This window comes from Passer montanus, unplaced genomic scaffold, assembly GCF_014805655.1.
Source record: "Passer montanus isolate IOZ18808 unplaced genomic scaffold, ASM1480565v1 scaffold74, whole genome shotgun sequence".
In the NCBI taxonomy this organism is placed as follows: domain Eukaryota; kingdom Metazoa; phylum Chordata; class Aves; order Passeriformes; family Passeridae; genus Passer; species Passer montanus.
The window spans coordinates 2,604,254-2,621,536 of record NW_024372592.1 but is presented as its reverse complement, the minus strand read 5'-3'; the positions used below and the strand labels follow the sequence as shown (position 1 = coordinate 2,621,536).

General features: G+C 40.9%; 1 protein-coding gene across 3 annotated transcripts in view; it reads left to right on the top strand.

Annotated features, from left to right (window-relative positions):
* The first annotated feature begins 960 nt into the window (after window positions 1–960).
* Window positions 961–17,283, top strand: part of UPF2 (UPF2 regulator of nonsense mediated mRNA decay) — a 54,819-nt gene continuing 38,496 nt past the window's right edge. The window contains exons 1-8 of one of the 3 annotated variants that reach the window (XM_039730909.1): window positions 961–1,097; window positions 5,838–6,217; window positions 7,784–8,563; window positions 12,331–12,491; window positions 13,491–13,688; window positions 14,926–15,075; window positions 15,473–15,576; window positions 15,889–15,974. In XM_039730909.1, coding sequence (XP_039586843.1) covers window positions 5,856–6,217; window positions 7,784–8,563; window positions 12,331–12,491; window positions 13,491–13,688; window positions 14,926–15,075; window positions 15,473–15,576; window positions 15,889–15,974 — 1,841 coding nt within the window. In that variant the 5' untranslated portion in view covers window positions 961–1,097; window positions 5,838–5,855. Of the gene's footprint in view, window positions 1,098–1,323; window positions 1,476–1,549; window positions 1,686–5,837; window positions 6,218–7,783; window positions 8,564–12,330; window positions 12,492–13,490; window positions 13,689–14,925; window positions 15,076–15,472; window positions 15,577–15,888; window positions 15,975–17,283 lie in introns of those variants that run through there. The other 2 variants (XM_039730911.1, XM_039730912.1) reach the window with 2 other exon arrangements.

Sequence of the window (17,283 nt, the reverse complement as noted above, 5' to 3'; positions counted from 1 at the left end):
ACCACTGTAAAATATCCTCAGATGCCCAGGCGGGGACCGTGACTGGACAGGAGGGCAGAGAGACCAAATTTAGACTAGAAAATAATGACAGAATCACAGAATGACAGAATCACAGAAAGTCAGAACGGGTGGGTTTGGAAGGCACCTCTGGAGACCATCCAGTCACCTGGAGCAGGTGACACAGGAACACATCCAGGTGGGTTGTGAGTGTCTCCAGAGGGAGCCCCTGAGAGCAGCCTGTCCCATTGCCATCCTCAACATAAAGAAGTTCTTCCTCACTGGAGGCGAAATCTCTTTGTTATGTTATATTTTATGGCCATTGCTCTGTCACTCAGCACCTCTGAGATGAGCCAGGCACCCCTTGGCACCTGCCCTGGGGACATTTCCTGGCATTCCTGAAATGCCCCCTCAGTGTTCTCCTCTCAGGCTGCCCAGGCCGAGCTCCCGCAGCCTCCCCACAGGACAGAAGCTCCAGAGGCCTCCTCACCCCCGGGCTCCGCTGGAGCCTCCGCAGCAGCTCCCGGTCCCCGTGTGCTGAGGAGCCGTAATGGACGCCGGTGAAACCACCCCGAGGCAGTAATTTGGCGTTCAGACGTTGTCACCCCAATGTTTATCACGGTGACACCGGCGGGCCCCACCCGCGGCACGGCGGCTGCCGTGACGCCTGGCGGGCGCGGACACGTCACCGCAGTGACGTCACGCGGCCCCATAAGTCGTGCGCTGAGGCCACCAAGGAAGCGACATTCGGAAGCTATTTCCCCCTTCCCCGCCGCCGTGAGGGACGCGGGGCCGAACCCTTTTCCTCTTCCATTCCCGTTCTCGTTCCCGTTCCTCTTCCCCTTCCGCCTCCGCACTCCCGGTAACCCGTCCGCCGCCAGGCCCCCGCGCGGGGCTGCCCTCCGCGCTGCCTAACCCCCGCCCCTCGGGGAGCGCCGCTCCGCGCCGCCCGCAGCCGCGGCTCGGGGCAGCGCCGCGGGTCAGGCAGCGCGGCGGCGGCCCGGTCGCCGTGAGGGGAGAAGCGCTCGGGGGCCTCGGAGGGGCGGAGGAGGCGGCGGCGGCGGCCGAGCCGGGCGGGCCCATGTCGGCACCGGGCACAGGTACCGCGGCACCACGGGACGGGAGGGCGGTGCCGGGGCGTGCGTGGGGAAGGGGTCTCGGGGACGGGGGGAGGAGGGCACAGGGCCTGGCGGGGGGGCACGGGGAGGGGGGTTCCGGAGCCGCGGGGCTCGGAGTGGGGAACGCTCGGTGGCGGCGCCTCAGAGCTCTGGGAGAGGGAACGGAATGGAACCGGAAGCGGCCGGTCCCGAGCTGCCGGTCCCATCCGGGAGCGGGCCCGGGCTGCGGGAGGGCTGAGGGCAGGGATTGGGGTGGTAGCCAAGGAGTCGTTTTGTACTCAGTGCCTTGTCTGCAGGCCTCTGTTCCACGGTGGAAAGCGCCTTCCTGCAACTTTGGCAGCAAAACGTTCTCCCCGAGAGGTATAAAGCGAAAGTAAAAGTGCCCGGCTGCTCGGCAGGCCGGCCAGAAGATGTGTCAGTGGGCTGAAGTTGTGTCAGGGGGCTTTAGGTGGGATATCAGGCAAAGGTTCTTCACCCAGAGGGTGGCTGGGCACAGGAGCAGGCTCCCAGGGCAGTGGTCAGAGCACCGAGCCTGTCAGAACTCCAGAAGTGTTTGGAAAATGTCCTCAGGTACACGGTGTGACTCTCGGGGTGTCCTGTGCAGTGACAGCAGTTGGACTTTGGTGATCCTTGTGGGTGCTTTCCAAGTCAGGATATTCTGTGATTCTGTGAACCTTCCCTGTCACTGTGGGGGGGACTCCTCTCTCTCTGCACTACTTTTTTTTTCCTGTGTGCTGTGTCTCATTTTCCAAAAACCTGTAAGTTTATTTTCTCCTCACTGACCTGAGTATTTTTATTATGTACCTTCCCTTGCCTTAAGAGACCCTTAATGGAATTTCAGTTTTTGAAATTTACAGCCTTCTAGTGGTGTGATAACTGGTGATGGAGGAGTTTGTTGCTCTTTGAGACTTTTCAGCCAGTCAGAGGTTGGACGTCTTGCCTGCATTCATTATCTCCCATATCTCTTTTGTAATAGAGTAACTGCAGACAGGACTATTTATGTAATCCATCTAATTTCTAGTGAAAATTTGCATTCTGTTTAGTTAATAGAACTGTATTTCCTTCTCTCATACTTGTGTTTGCAAGGATAGGGATTCTGGATCATACTTCAGGCTTTGAGAGTAGACTGTTTTTATTGACTTTGATGGCCAAGGTGTTGCTGTTTATTCTTTTATCCTGAATTGTGAGTAGATTCATGATGCTGAATACCTTATGTTACTCTCTGCTTTCCTCAAGAGTAAATAACAGATGGTTTTTATTAAAAACTACTTCTGTATTTCAAAACTATTTCTTAAGTCTCTGAGCTCAGAGTATCATGAACCCAGTTCTGTTCTTTCAAATTCCAAGATTATTGTTTAAAAAAGTAGAAACTTTGCAATAAAAGTACAGTAAAAATTGACTTAACTGCAAATGAGTCACTGTACATCAAATATTGAAAAATTAGGAAAAATAGTTGCCTCTAAAAACATGTTGTCAGTAGGTGCTGAAACTAGGAGTGAGCAGAAGGAGTGTTAAAGATGTAAATGCCACTATAGAAATGGGCTGCCAGGAGTCCAGAGGCACAGGGATGTTTGTCTTGTCTCTGTTTTCTGTCCTTCCTAATTTTCTGGTGTGAGTGCTGGTTTGTCCTGTCTGTTGGCTTATGGAGTTCACATCACTATTATACCTTTTCATCAGTACATTAATGTAAATGTGAGATATTAAACAGAATAAAATTTCTCCTAATGTTTCCATGCCATCTTCAGCCTTGTTTCCTATGGAAATGAGGCCCAGGTGAGCCAGCCGTCTGTTTCCCTTTTTCCCTGCTTCCCAGAGCTTTTGGGGAAGTTGCCTGTGGGACATTTCCACTCTGCCTGTGTCGGGGGCTCCGGGCTCAGCCCGGCCGTGGCTCGGAGGCAGCGGCAGCGCCGCCCCTGCTGCCCTCGGGCGTTCGGTGGCGGCGCAAACGAGCTGGCAGAGCCATCGGAAAGGTTTGGGAGATAAGGAGCTGTACACGTCGTAGGTAGTGAGAAGTATTGCAACACACCTGTTGTGGGATCCAGAACAGAATCCTACTGTAAAACGAGATTTTTGGGGTTTTTTGGACTCCAGTGTTCACTGGAAAAAAGTGGATAATACTGCCTTGTGCTGGGGTTTTTTGGACTCCAGTGTTCACTGGGAAAAAGTGCCTTGTGGTCAGAACCATCACGTGCCCAATTGTGCTCCATCCCTTTTCTTTTTATCTCATCTTGTCAGGTTTGCTTTTATACAAGAAAGCAGCAGATACCTCTTTAAAAGAGAATTCTGAATTCCTAAATTTAGTAAGAGCTCAAGTACTGTAATGATTGTGATAAATGACCCTGTTGTTAAAAGTTACCTCTATAGCTGAATATTTTGTTCAGAGTATTGGAATTGTGCCATGCCGTTCCAGCATTTCTTTAAACATAGGCAACCCCTTCCCTCTTGGGTTAAGTATTGATTTCATAGTAATACTGTTTTAAGGTCAGTGGTTTTGGAATTCAAGTAATTCCTGAGATCTTGAGATTTGAAATTTTATAGTTGTAGACATGCATTAGGGAGCCAAATGTGCTACTGCTGGTGTAAGCAATGCTGATTTGATTTCCATAAGTCAGTGGCAGAGACATTTCCCCGTGGGTGCTGTTGCCAGTTGCTGCCAGAGGTCAAGTCAGGAATAAGTTCCCCAGTGGTAAATTGTCACTGCCCAGGTGTGAACACTGATACTGTCAATTTTTGCAGACCATTTTTTCTTCAGAAGCTCTGGATGAGCACCTTAAATATTGTAATACAGTTTCATCTGGCTGGGATAGATAAATGTATAAATATGTCATTTTATTGTTTGGAGATGGCAGAGGGAATGTGCAATGCTTCTTAAGAAACATGTCTTCTTTATTGTGAAGTTTCATTTATAAACATATTTCAGAATAGTTGAAATTAATACCAGAAGCACTCTACATTAGACTGGAATGCAGGTGTCTCATTATCCACTCTGAGTAGATGCAGGGAATTGGTGAATCTAGGATGTTTTCATAATCCAAAGTAAAATGTTAGAAAGGCAAAAGTAGGGGTGGCCATTGGGAATCAAACTGGTGTCACTAATGAAAACAAAGTGCATCACATGCAGTGGTGTCCTATCAGTCCCACCTAGGCATGCATTTAACTTGAAGCATGTAAGTGTGTGAAAATTGTTTTTGGTGTTAAGAAATTAATTTAGCCTGAAGTAAAAGCTTTGTGGTTGTAATTGCCTCTTGTGGTCCTGCCTGGCCCACCTGACCCTGCCATGAGTCAGCAGAATGCCCTTGCACTCTGGGCTGTGGCACCAGGGGTTAACCATGAGGCTGAACAAGGTGAGTCTTCCCCTCTGCTCAGTACTTACCACATCCAGGTGTGGGTCCTCTGTTCCCAACAAAGGCATTGGAACACTGAAATAAGTCTGTTGGAAGATCACCAAGATCACAGGGAGGCTGGAGAACATGGTATCTAGAGAGAAACAGAGAACTGGGTTCTTGATCTGTAAAAAGAGAGGGGGAAATCTTATTACTGTCTTAGAAAAACCTAATGGGAGAGCATAGTGAATATGAAGCTGGTTTCTCCCCCAAGCTCTGCAGGGATAGGATGAAAAGAAACACAGTATGGGGCATGGCAATTTCCAAGTTGGTATCAGGAAAAACTTTTTCTCTGTGTGCCCAGAGAGGACCATTGCTTTTGTGTTCCTGGAGACACTAAAGCCTTAGCCAAACCTCTGATCTGCTTGGAGCAGGGGCCTGAACTAGGTGCTCATCACAGTTTCCTCCTGATCAAAATTGTCCTGTGATTTTACCCTTTTGTGTTCAATGTGTTACCTTTTGTGTCCTTTGCCAAATGAAACCAAAGCTTGGAGGGCTGAAAACCCCAAAGAGGCTAAAGCTCTTACAAAAATGTTGGTTGAGTAGAAGGAGAGAGAAATTGTAGCCTTTGATAAATCTTGGTAATTGCAGCCTTTCTGATATTATTTCCGTTTGCTCTGCTGGCAGGGAGGTTTGTGCATCCAGCTTAGTCAGCCCTGCTCGCTCTTCAGCTGCTGCTTGTGCTGAGTGCTGGAGATTCTGGGGACATCTGGGGAGGGGGAGGAAAGAAGGAAGCAGGCTGGTGCCTTTTCACAGCGAGGATAATCCAGCATTGGAGCAGGGTGGCCAGAGGGGTTGTGCAGTTTCTTTCCTTGACACTTCTCAGGGCTGGAGCAGTCTTGTCTGAACTCATTGCTGACCCTGCTTTGAGCAGGAGGATTGATTACTCAAGGTCCCATCTAACCTGCATTATCCTATGATCCTAAGTAGTGGAAGGGGGAATATTCTTGGGAGATGTGTAGAAAAGTCAGTGAGGTGCAGATGCACGCTGGTGTTTCAAGCATGTACTTTTTAAAAGTTTGGGGTACTTTGTTTTCATCAGTCTTGAAATATTTTTCTTTCAGATGGACTTGTTTATGTTCAAGATCTTAAATTCTTTGGGTTGTAGAAACTTCAAGATGCTTTTATTTCACAATTTGTGCTGAAGACAACTTTGCAGAACAACATGCTTTCAAAATGATTAGTTTTTACTTGTCAGGTGCATTCCTTAGTTCAAGAAAACGTAAACTTTTATTCTGATGAGTCATGTATTTGTGAGTTAAGTGAATAGGGTGGGCTGTGAAAAATGACTAAAATACCAACAGCAATTTAAAGTACTTGTTTTCCTGTGGTTCTGCAGGTCTGCCTGGGTAACACAATGCCAGCTGAGCGCAAAAAGCCAGCAAATATGGAAGAAAAAGAATCTCAGTTAAATAATAAAGAAAAAGAATTTAGTGAAAGGCGACCAGTGAGCACCAGGGAGAAGCCAAAAGAAGATGTGAAGGTTGGTATGAAGAGAGAGACTTTAAAGGTTCCTGAAGATAAAAAGAAAAAAATGGAAGAGGATAAAAGAAAGAAGGAAGACAAGGAGCGGAAGAAAAAAGAAGAGGATAAAGTAAAGGCAGAGGAGGAGCAAAAGAAGAAAGAAGAAGAAGAAAAAAAGAAACTTGAAGAAGAGGAGAAAAAGAAACAAGAGGAGGAAGAAAAAAAGAAACAAGAAGAAGAAGCTGCTCAACTGAAGTAAGTTATCTTTTAAAGGTTTAATTGGGCCAAATGCTGGAGTTCTGTTATCAAGATTGTGGTCAGAGTTATAAAAGATGAAGTGTTGGACTTACTTTTAATAAGTTGCATGTAGTGTTATAAATTTTACATGCCTGTCTGATTGTGCTTTTGACTTCTAAGAGGTTTTGAGTTTTCACTTGTAACCTTGGTCTCTGTTATGGGGGTTTGATTGTGTTCTGCATGTGATGACCATGGAGAGCACAACCATGCTAAATAAATAACCCCAGCTGTCATCAGCCCCACACAGGCACTCCCTCCCCTCAGCAGGATGAGGAAGAGAATCAGAAGAGTAAAAGTGAGAAATCTCAGGGGTTGACATAAAGACAGTTCAATGGGTAAAGCAAAAGCTGTGCAGGCAAGCAAACCAGAGCAAGGAATTCATTCCCCACTTCCACAGGAATCCCCAGGACAGCAGGGCTCCATCAAATGTTGACAGTGACTTGGGAAAACAAGCACCATCACTCCTATCATCCTTCCTCTTCCTTCTTTCCCCAGATTTATGTGTTGGCCATGATGTCATATGGACTGGGATATCCCTGGGGTCAGCTGTCCTCGCTGTGTCCCCTCCCAATTCCTTGTGTGTCCCCAGACTCCTCCTTGGTGGGCTGAGGTGTGGAGCAAAAAAGGCCTTGACGCTGTGTGAGCCCATCCCAGCAATAGTGAAAACACCCCTGTGTTATCAGCACTAATTCCAGCACAAATGCAAAGCACAGCCCCATACAGGATGCTCTGAAGAAAATTCATTCTGTCCCAGCCCAAAGCAGAGCAATAAAGAAGCACAGATGCATTTAACATGAAGTAGTGTTGTCCAGAATTTGGGAATACAGACTTAACAGGTCTACAGACCGTATATAACAGGAGCAAATCTGATGTGAGAAATGACTTTTAATAAGTCACAGACAACTGATACCTGGATGGCAAACTCAGGATGTAACCTGACAGTTTAATATGTGATATTACCAAGACCACGTTCCTTATTATGTTAGCCAACCATAGTACAGTGTTGAAGGTGGCATCTTTATAGGTCTGAAATATTTCACTTTTAAGATTGAGGGAATGTCATAGCCATATTCTGTCTGGTACAGATATATTTCACCTATTCCAAATTTTCTATGTAATTTCAGTGGTCTGGCAATAAAAGATTTTCCTTAAATATGTAATGCAGTAACCTTTTGAAAGGTTGTTTCCTCTTCTGTGAGAACTTCATCTGTAGTAAATGGAGTTTCATGTTTATATTTCTGAAGTCTGTTTGGATTAATATGTTCTGCATAGAAATATTTGAGAAATTTTGTTTTGTAACAAGTAGTAGTTGCCCTTTGCAACACAAAAATTAAACAGTTTTTGAAGCAGATGCTTTAGCTTTCTAGGATTAGCTTAGTAGATATTACAGAGAGTAAGGTGATCTTGTGTTGGAGCTCCTGAAGGTTTTCCAACTGTGACCTTTTTTTCTTTGAACTGATATTTTGAGATTAAGGCTCCATAACAAAAATGACTTTTATAAAAAATGATTTTTATGTTGCACAGGGAGAAGGAGGAAGCACATCAGCTCCATCAGGAGGCTTGGGAACGCCATCAGGCAAGAAAAGAGCTCCGCAACAAAAACCAGAACGCACCGGAGAGTCGTCCGGAGGAAAACTTCTTCAGCAGACTGGACTCCAGTCTGAAGAAGAACACGGCTTTTGTTAAGAAGCTAAAAACCATTACAGAGCAACAAAGGGACTCCTTGTCCCATGACTTTAATAGCCTGAATTTAAGCAAATACATTGCAGAAGCAGTAGCTTCTATTGTGGAGGCCAAACTGAAAATATCAGACGTGAACTGCGCTGTGCACTTGTGTTCCCTCTTTCACCAGCGATACGCTGATTTTGCTCCTTCGTTACTTCAGGCTTGGAAAAAACATTTTGAAGCAAGGAAAGAAGAGAAGACTCCCAACATTACCAAGTTAAGAACTGATCTGCGTTTCATTGCAGAATTGACAATAGTTGGGATTTTCACTGACAAGGAAGGTTTGTCTTTAATCTATGAGCAGCTTAAAAATATTATTAACGCTGATCGAGAATCCCACACTCATGTTTCTGTGGTTATCAGCTTTTGTCGGCACTGTGGAGATGACATTGCTGGTTTGGTACCAAGGAAGGTAAAAACTGTTGCAGAGAAGTTTAACTTGAGCTTTCCTCCTAGTGAGATAATTAGCCCAGAGAAACAACAGCCCTTCCAGAATTTGTTGAAGGAATACTTTACATCTTTGACCAAACACCTGAAAAGGGACCACAGGGAGCTACAAAATATTGAAAGACAAAACAGGTGACAATTGAATGTTGCTTTTTACTTATGAATAAAAATTAGTTTATTTATGAAATGCCTAGATTTGTTGCAGTATTGATGAACAAAGTCTTTTAGCAGTGTTTAGAAGATAAGTATGTTTTGCAGTGTTTCTAAAAAAAGTTCTAAATTTATTCTGAATACTTAAAAGCAGAGACAAAACAGACTCTTTGAATATCTTCTAAAGGAAGGGGAGGTTGACCTTTAGCTGTAATTCTCTTTCCTCTGTTTGGTGCTGTTTCCTTATCAGCATGAGAGCAATGCTGCTTTCCCAGCTGGTACTGTCCTTTTCCAGTTGGCACAATCTGATTTCTCCCTTTCCACCCACGTGTATCAAACGAAGCATATGCCACAATTGCTTTGGCTTGTTTACTTTTTTTAGTGTACCAGGGTGAAGGAAAAAAATAGGTTAAATTAAGAAGGTATCTGTTACATTCTAAGGTGGACAAATATATATTAAATAAATGTATTAAAATGTTTGAGGGCATAGACAATTTGATAAAAGTGCTCCTAAATATTTATATGTAGTACTAATTTTGCAGGGTATGAATATACAGGCTTTGAGCTCTGAATGATTTTATTTCTGCCATGTTCATATTGTTTAATAACTGTTTGCTTTAAAGCATCCTGAATTCTCATTATTGGAGCCAGCCTAAATCCAAATGCTATTCTTAAAACAGTCATTCTTAATTTCTTCTGGAAGCATTCCAGTCAGATAGAAATGAACATGTTACTGTTTATAGACACATATTTCAGCTAAAAGGCTGGACATCCATCCAGAACCAAATGTATGCTTGGAATGCATTAAATTTTTATGTTTCCAAAGCAAGAATCCTTTGTGCTGATGGGTTTTGTGCTGCAGTCCTATCTGGTCTCAGCCAAGTGTTGAATTTCACAGGATCATAAACTGACTCTTGAGGTACTGTTATTTCTACAAGTACCTTACTAATTCAAAGTACATTACTGACTAAGGTGTAATTTTTTCAAAGTGAATGAATATGAACTTCTATGCTTGCACAATTACCATTAGTTCTGGGCACATTGGTTCTGGCTGGTGTTTCAATGAGTGGGTGTTACGAAGTCTGTGTGAGAGAAAATTGAGTGAAAAAAGTTTCTGAGAGGTATATGTTAAGGAAGCAAGAAGCAGAAAGAATGTAAGTGATCTGGGAGAAAGAAACATACTTTAATATTTACTTGTACAACTGCATAAAAATGAATGGACAGAGCCTGAGCAGCCTGGTCTGACCCCATCACTGAGCCTGCTTTGAGTAGATCAGACAAGGGCAGATGAGGGACCTCTTTGAGCACCTTGTCATTGAATTATCCCTCCCTGTCAGCCTGAGTGCAAGCTTTGTTTTGGGGAAGGAATGTGAAGAGCTATCATTTGTCAGTGGATTAAAAGAACTCCGTTATTTCTCTCTCTGAACTTTAAAGTGTCTATTTTAACTCCTTAATGAAAGTTGAGGAATAAGTTTTGTTAAATAAGACATCAAAATCTTTCCTGCCAGATTTTATTTGTTTACTAGATCTATAACAGATTTGTGCATTTGCTTGCTAGGGAAGTGCAAGGCATGAGGAGGGCAAGACAGAGATTTGCCAAGTAAAAAGTCTGTGAATATTACAGAAGTCTTCCTGAACTGTGCATTTCGGGAAAGTGATTGTGCAGTGATCCCTTACTTGCTTTTGAATTTATTTCTTTTTTTTCTTTTTATGGGTGGTAGTTTTTTAGGGTGTTTTTGTTTGGTTGGGTTGATTTAGTTTGTTTTGGTTTTTTTTTTTAAATCCCAAGAATCCTATTGGATAAAACAGTTCTCTGTGTATTGAAAATCTGATTCATTTTGCTGTAGTTTTCATTCACAGTGTTACTCCACAATCCATGAAGTGAATAGGGAGTGAACTGTTCCCTTTTGTGCGTCAACTGTGTCACATGTTAAGATTATGATATTTTGTCAGGTGAATAACTCATCAATTTATCTCTGTGAGGAGAATGACCATGAAATAATTAAGAATTAATTGAAAATTACTATGCTAAATTAACAGTGCTTTAGTGCTGTGTTACCTGTGGCATAATTCAGGTAAAATTAAAGCAGACTCAGGCACTGCTGGTTAAATGGATGCTTAGGAAAAGTACCTTGAGTTACTCTTTGACTTTAATACAACACAGAACCTGGTGGTCATTGGTTACACAGCTGAGGGCACAACAAAACTTGTCAGGCTGTGTCATTGGAAGAAAACACCTTGATTCCCATATTCTGAAGAGAGTTTTCAAAAATAAGTGTTAGCTGGGGAAGAAACTTATTTTGTCTAAATTAAGGACTTTTTAAAGATGTGCTGAGCTTGCCTTGTGTTTGAAGAGACATAAAGTAAGACAAGTCTGTGTGCTGTACTTGTAATTGTATTCAGAGGTGAGCCATGCTTTTTAAAGTTTGCTTCATTTGCTTTAGCTGCTTTGAATTTGTTAACACTTGTCTTCTTGAAACTGAAATTGAGAACTGAAAGTCTTGTACTATTGTTACAGCACTTTGCTTTTTTTGTTTTTTGATAATAGCAGAGAGCTTCAATGCTCGTGTTTATAAAGCTACTGGTTTAAAATATGCATGCAATGGACAGTGGTCTCCATGGAAAGGCTGTGAAATGACACTTCATGTGTTTCCTGAATTCAAACTGAACTACTGCACTGCACAAATACTCAGTGGTTATCTAATTCGTTAATTTTTCTTTGCTGTACTTCGCAGGAGCAGGCAATACATGTTAAATAAGTGTGTTTTGTCAGAGAAAATAGAACTTCTGCCAGCATTAATGCTTCTTGCTCTCTTGTCAGACACCTGTGTCCACTTTTGGTTCTGAGCAGGGATAAGGGATTTTGTTGCTCACCCTGTGAATGTGTACAAAAAGACTTTTGTTTTACCATTGACCTGGAACAAGACTGATATCCCTCAACTTACATTGCCTTAACTATTTCAGAATTCTTATGCCACAAAATGCTTTGGCAACACTGGGACTGTTTGCCTTTGCATAATAAAAGCCTGATGGTAATGGAATCCTACAGATGATAATGTAATGATAAAACCTGCTTTGGGAATTGTGGCATTGGCACCTTTTTTCACACTTCTCATGCTTTCATCTCAGTGCAGGGTGCCTGGTCAGTGGTTCCAGCACTTGTAAGCAGTGATTAGTTTCTTTCAAGTGCAAGTTACTTTTGACAACAGACTTCAATGTTAAAAATAATTTGAAACAAGTATGAATAATTTTGTAAAAGAAAATAAAGAGCAGGTGAAGAAACAAATACAGCTGCTCACAATTTGGACTGATAGCCTTGAAAGAACTTGTTTTGGTGGAAAGTCAGTGGACTGCTTGCAAATTTTTTGACCCTCCTGGTGATAATAGTTCATGTAATCATTTAAACAATGTGGAAATGGATTGTTACAGGTGCAAATCAACTTTTATCTAGCTTGCTGATAAAGATGAATATTCTATTTTACTATATAAGTCTTTTTAGGACTTTTACAGCCTCATTGTGGCAAAGAGTCTTCTCTTCACGTGGAAGCTGGAGCTTCTGTGACTGTACTGTCCTGTACAGGAAATTCAGTGTGGTTTGGAAAAATAATACTGATATTGCAGTCTAAACTAGAATTGTTACAGTTCCCTCAGAGGGCAGGTTAGCTTTGCTCAGAGAAATTCCTAATGGTTCAGCATAGCTAAAATGCTTTAAAGAAGAAGGAGGTCTTACTGTAAGTTTGGTTTTGTAGACGCATTCTGCACTCCAAAGGAGAGCTGAGTGAAGATCGACACAAGCAGTATGAGGAATTTGCAATGTCCTATCAGAAGCTGTTGGCAAATTCCCAGTCTCTGGCTGATCTTCTGGATGAGAACATGCCTGACCTCCCCCAAGAGAAGCCAACACCTGAGGGTAAGCCAGATTTTAAAGCAGGTCAACAGAACCCTGGGCAGAGCTTGGATGTGCTGGAAAAACTAACCAAACCTTCTTAGCAATGTGTACTTTCTGCTGGTTTCATTTCATTCAGCCTTTCCCCTAAAGGATATCAGCTAATGAATAATTAATTAATTTTTTTTAATTAATGTAATTATGCCTAATATGTAATCATAACTGTTGTATATTCTGAGTAGTTATGGAAACCTAAGTAATAGCTCTTTAGGTTTGTTTCTGGGGATAGAGTAATAAATGGAAAGTTGGAAATGTTTTTAACCTGATCCTTTCATTTAATATTATGCAGGTTTTACTATTTAAAAACTGTTAGAGTTTTAAAAGCTGATACTGATAAAAAATATGCTTGAAGTCTATTTTGGGTCATGATGTTGTGGGCAGGAACATTGATAAGCCACATAAGTCACTAGGTGTGGCTGTCTGACCTCCTGAGCAGAAGTGCAGCTTTCAGTGCCTTTAAATCTAAACTCTGAGATTCATTGAGATGTTGAAATGATTAGTATCTTTTGCTTTAAATTATCTTGAACTTTAAAAAGCTCTATTTTTTTAATGCCTCTAAGTATTAAATTGTTCTTTTTAAACTTCATTCTTAAAACTCAATGAGGTACATACAGTTCATCATACTCAAAGTGATTACTTTTAATGCTAATGTTGTTAAAGTCTGTTATAACTTTGTAATATCACATAATGTGCTGCTCAGTTTTTCTTGATTTGACTTCCTCTGATTCTGTCTGTATTTTTAATCAAAATGAAATTTATGATTTTAAGATAATTTCTTGGTATGTCTATTACTAAGATTGAATTGTTAAAAACACTTTAAAGTATGTGTTGAAGTATTCAGGTGAAAACAGATGTAGTAATAAATAGTTTAACACTTTCCTAAAAGGACTCTTAAAGGTGCCTCCCCATAGAAGATTGTAAATTTGTGTAAATAACTTTATTATTGCTTCACTACTTTTGCAGAACATGGACCTGGTATTGATATTTTCACACCAGGAAAGCCTGGAGAATATGACCTGGAGGGGGGTATCTGGGAAGATGAAGATGCTAGAAACTTCTATGAGAATCTCATTGACTTGAAGGCTTTTGTGCCAGCAATTTTGTTTAAAGATAATGAAAAATATTCCCAGAACAAGGATTCCAGCAAAGATGAATCAAGAGGTAAGATGCTTAGATGCGTATTTTCTTCAACATATCTTGTCCAACAGATGAACAAACTTGATGGAAGTAATGAGTCTCTAATGAAATAATTTGTGGTCATCAGGACAGTTCACCAGTTTGGATGAATTTTTAGGGGATGAACTAGGTGGGATAGGGATTACCTCTGGTTATTAAGGAAGAAAAAAGGTAAATGCATTTTAATATTGTTAGAACTGTAAATTTCAAGTAATTGGAGGTTAACCAGTGTGAGTAAATAGCAACTTTTCTGTGAGAAATGGGAAGAGTTTTCCCTTTTTTGAAGGTGTTAGTGTTTGGGGTTTTTTTCACTGTTACTTTCTTATTAAATTATTAATGGTAGGTGAACATTAATTGTCAGCATAAAATTTCTCTAGATTAGAAGGCCTGGGTGCTTCCTTACTTCTGACACAGCTCTCAGTTCACAACCAGGCATGTGCAGACTTCAGGTACAATGGGATAAAAAGTCACCATTCCTGGCTCATACTGTAACAGAAGATGCATGATTGGAGAATTCTGACATTTCCCTGTAAGGCTCTTTAGATATTGGAGCAGCTTGCCCAGGGAGACTGGAATCTCTGTCTTACTGTTTTAAAACAACTGGAAAAACACCTGAGAAATCTGGTGTGAATAGTGTTCATCCACTTTGGCCAAAAGGTTGAACTGGAGGTATCACCAAAGTCCACTTCAGACTCATTTTGTCTGTGATTCTGAACATGTTGCTTGTTTGTGAGTCTGTATTTCCATATGGTGTGTGCACTGTTTAGAAGTTGTCATACTTGGCTTTGAAAAATTTTAGAATTTTATTAAGATTATCTGCCTTGAAATGTATATATTTTTTAATGAAGCATAGTGTACAAATGCAATTGCAAGGAGGCCTGAAAAAACAGTAAAATTCTGTGGATTGTAATCTCTTGGAAAAATGCTCAGTGTTGGACCAGTGTTGTGGTCCAAGAAAAATATTAACTATTCTTTTCTGAATCTTTATCAGATTCAGATACCGTGTTCAAAGAAACTAATAATCGTTATTTGACCTTTTATATAACATGTTATTTCATCAGCACCTTCCTCTTGTTCTGCTTCTTCCTTTTTAAAAAAGATTGACACTAAAGAGATGCAGGTTTAGCAGCATTAACCTTCCTGTATTCTAATAATGTAATGACTGTGTATATTTAACAGTTTGTTAGTGTTTATTTGGTATTTCTACTTAACTTGTAAACAGATTCAAAAGATGCCAAAGATAATAAAGAAGCAGCTGGGAATGAGGATCTGGAATTGGAGCTGGAGAACCTGGATATTAATGATGATGCACTGGAGTTGGACTGTGGAGATGAGGCAGAAGATCTTACAAAGAAGCTTCTTGATGAGCAAGGTAAAAAGAATTTATTTTAAGAATTCTTTTTCTTTGTGATTTGTTTTTTTTTGACTTGGTTGTTTAGTTTGTGGATTTGTAGAGTGCAGGACAATTTGTTTATTTATGAAACTAGCAGCTAGAAACTGCTAGGATTGTGATAAATGTTTTTGTAGCAAGTCATTCAGATACAAGTGAAAATTACTTTAAAGATGTTTATGTAGTGAAAGTTACCAATTCCTTCACACAGCTTTTAAAAGTAAGCAAATGTAAAGGTAGTTGTCTGAAAAGTGACTACAAAGAGCAATGAATACTTAACAGCTAAACATTACAAATGCACCTTTTGGGGAATGTGTTGGTATATGATTATATTTCATAGTTTAAAAATGTCTGCTGCCTGTTTATTTCCCTCTGTTAGAACAAGAGGATGAAGAAGCCAGTACTGGATCTCATTTAAAACTCATAGTAGATGCTTTTCTTCAGCAGCTTCCAAATTGTGTCAACAGAGACCTCATAGACAAGGTACGGTCATAGTTTCAGTTTTTTGCACTCTTAAAAGCTGTAATGCTAGATCAGATAGATAGGAAATAAAGATTTCAAGCTTTGGAGTCTGACAGTAGCTGAATTAATTTTAGTCTGTACTCCTCTCAGTGGACATGTTTTCTGACTATGCCATTTCTAGCCAAAACTGAAGATTTTTCTTTGTTTTTTTTTAAGCAGTTGTATGTAGTAGGAGTAATTCTGTAAATGCCATGTTTAAACACCATTTTCTGTTGCTTTCTTGAAAAGCCACTGCATTAAAGTGAAGTATTGCATTAACTTTGCTCTTTACAGGCAGCAATGGATTTTTGCATGAATATGAATACAAAAGCCAACAGAAGAAAACTGGTCCGAGCACTTTTCATAGTTCCTAGACAAAGGTAAGAACAGAAGGGGACCAAGCTGGATCCACCTATTTATTTAATTTAGCATGTGCATGTATTTTTTAAAACTAGTATATATTCCATTTGTTTATTCCTGATCTGCACTTTTGGAGTGGCTTATGCTGAAGCACCAAAGAAATATTTAGAATTAATGATCCACACCATGATAAATTCTAAAAAAAATAAAGGTTTTTAATAAGGATTTTTTTCTGGTATTTGGTGTTTACAGCAGATCTCTTTTCATTACTTTTTAAATTACTTTAATTTTTGTGAAAATAACAGCAAAACCTACCTGATACCAAAAAGGGAGGTTTTATTTCATTCAGGACAACTTGCACTTGTTTGTGTTAGAGCCTGTGGACACTTAGAGCACAGTGTAGTTTAGAAGGAGGATTTCTTGTGATGTGTTAATTCTGATGTGGTGCATGGCCACTCTAACAGCCTTGTGCCTTCTGCAACAGCCAGTTCTAGGCCAGCCACTTTGAGCCTGGCCTCTTTTGTCTGTGTCCAGCTGCCTCTGTAAAGCTCTTGCTGTTTCTCCTTGTCTCTGTGTAAGCAGATTTCCTGCACTTACAGGAAGAGTCCTGCTTCCAAAAATGTTTGCAAATATTCAAATAAAAACATAGATTATTCCTCAAAAAAAATTCAATTTCTCTGCTCTCTGGTAAACTTGAGCCTTAAATAGGTGAAATTATGAAATTATGAAGAAGCTGCTTCACCTTGCCCTGTTTCTCGTGATGAGCTGTTTTGGTGCTGAATTTAGTATAATATGAACATGGTCATCTTGGAATTCTTGTTAAGAGTTGATTCCATTACCTTTTAACACTGGGTGGGAAAACATGACTTGAGTACCTGCTCTGTCTCAACACATGTGTAGACTGGCTTTGAATAAACAGACTTTGGTGCTCTGTTTTCTTTGAGTTTAATCACTGCATGTGCTGTGTTTCCAACCCTAATTCAGCCTCTTTCTACATCCCATCTGTAATAAGCATCTGCTGTGCTAATAACCCTGTTCTCTTGCTGTGTGCAGACCAGTGGTTTGTTTGCTGACTGAAGCATTAACCTGACTCCACGGTGAAGCAGAGCACATAATCTTTCATTCTCTTGTGTGTTCTTGCTTCTAAAACTTACAGGTTTGACCTCAGTGTTTGGAGTTTTTGATAGAGGCCTGATTGTGCCTAACATATTAATTAATTAATGACAGAGGCAACTGATTATCTTCTATGTTAGATGTAACAAAGTGCTCTTCAGCCCAAATGTAGGTTGTAAAACTTACAGGTTTGACCTCAGTGTTTGGAGTTTTTGA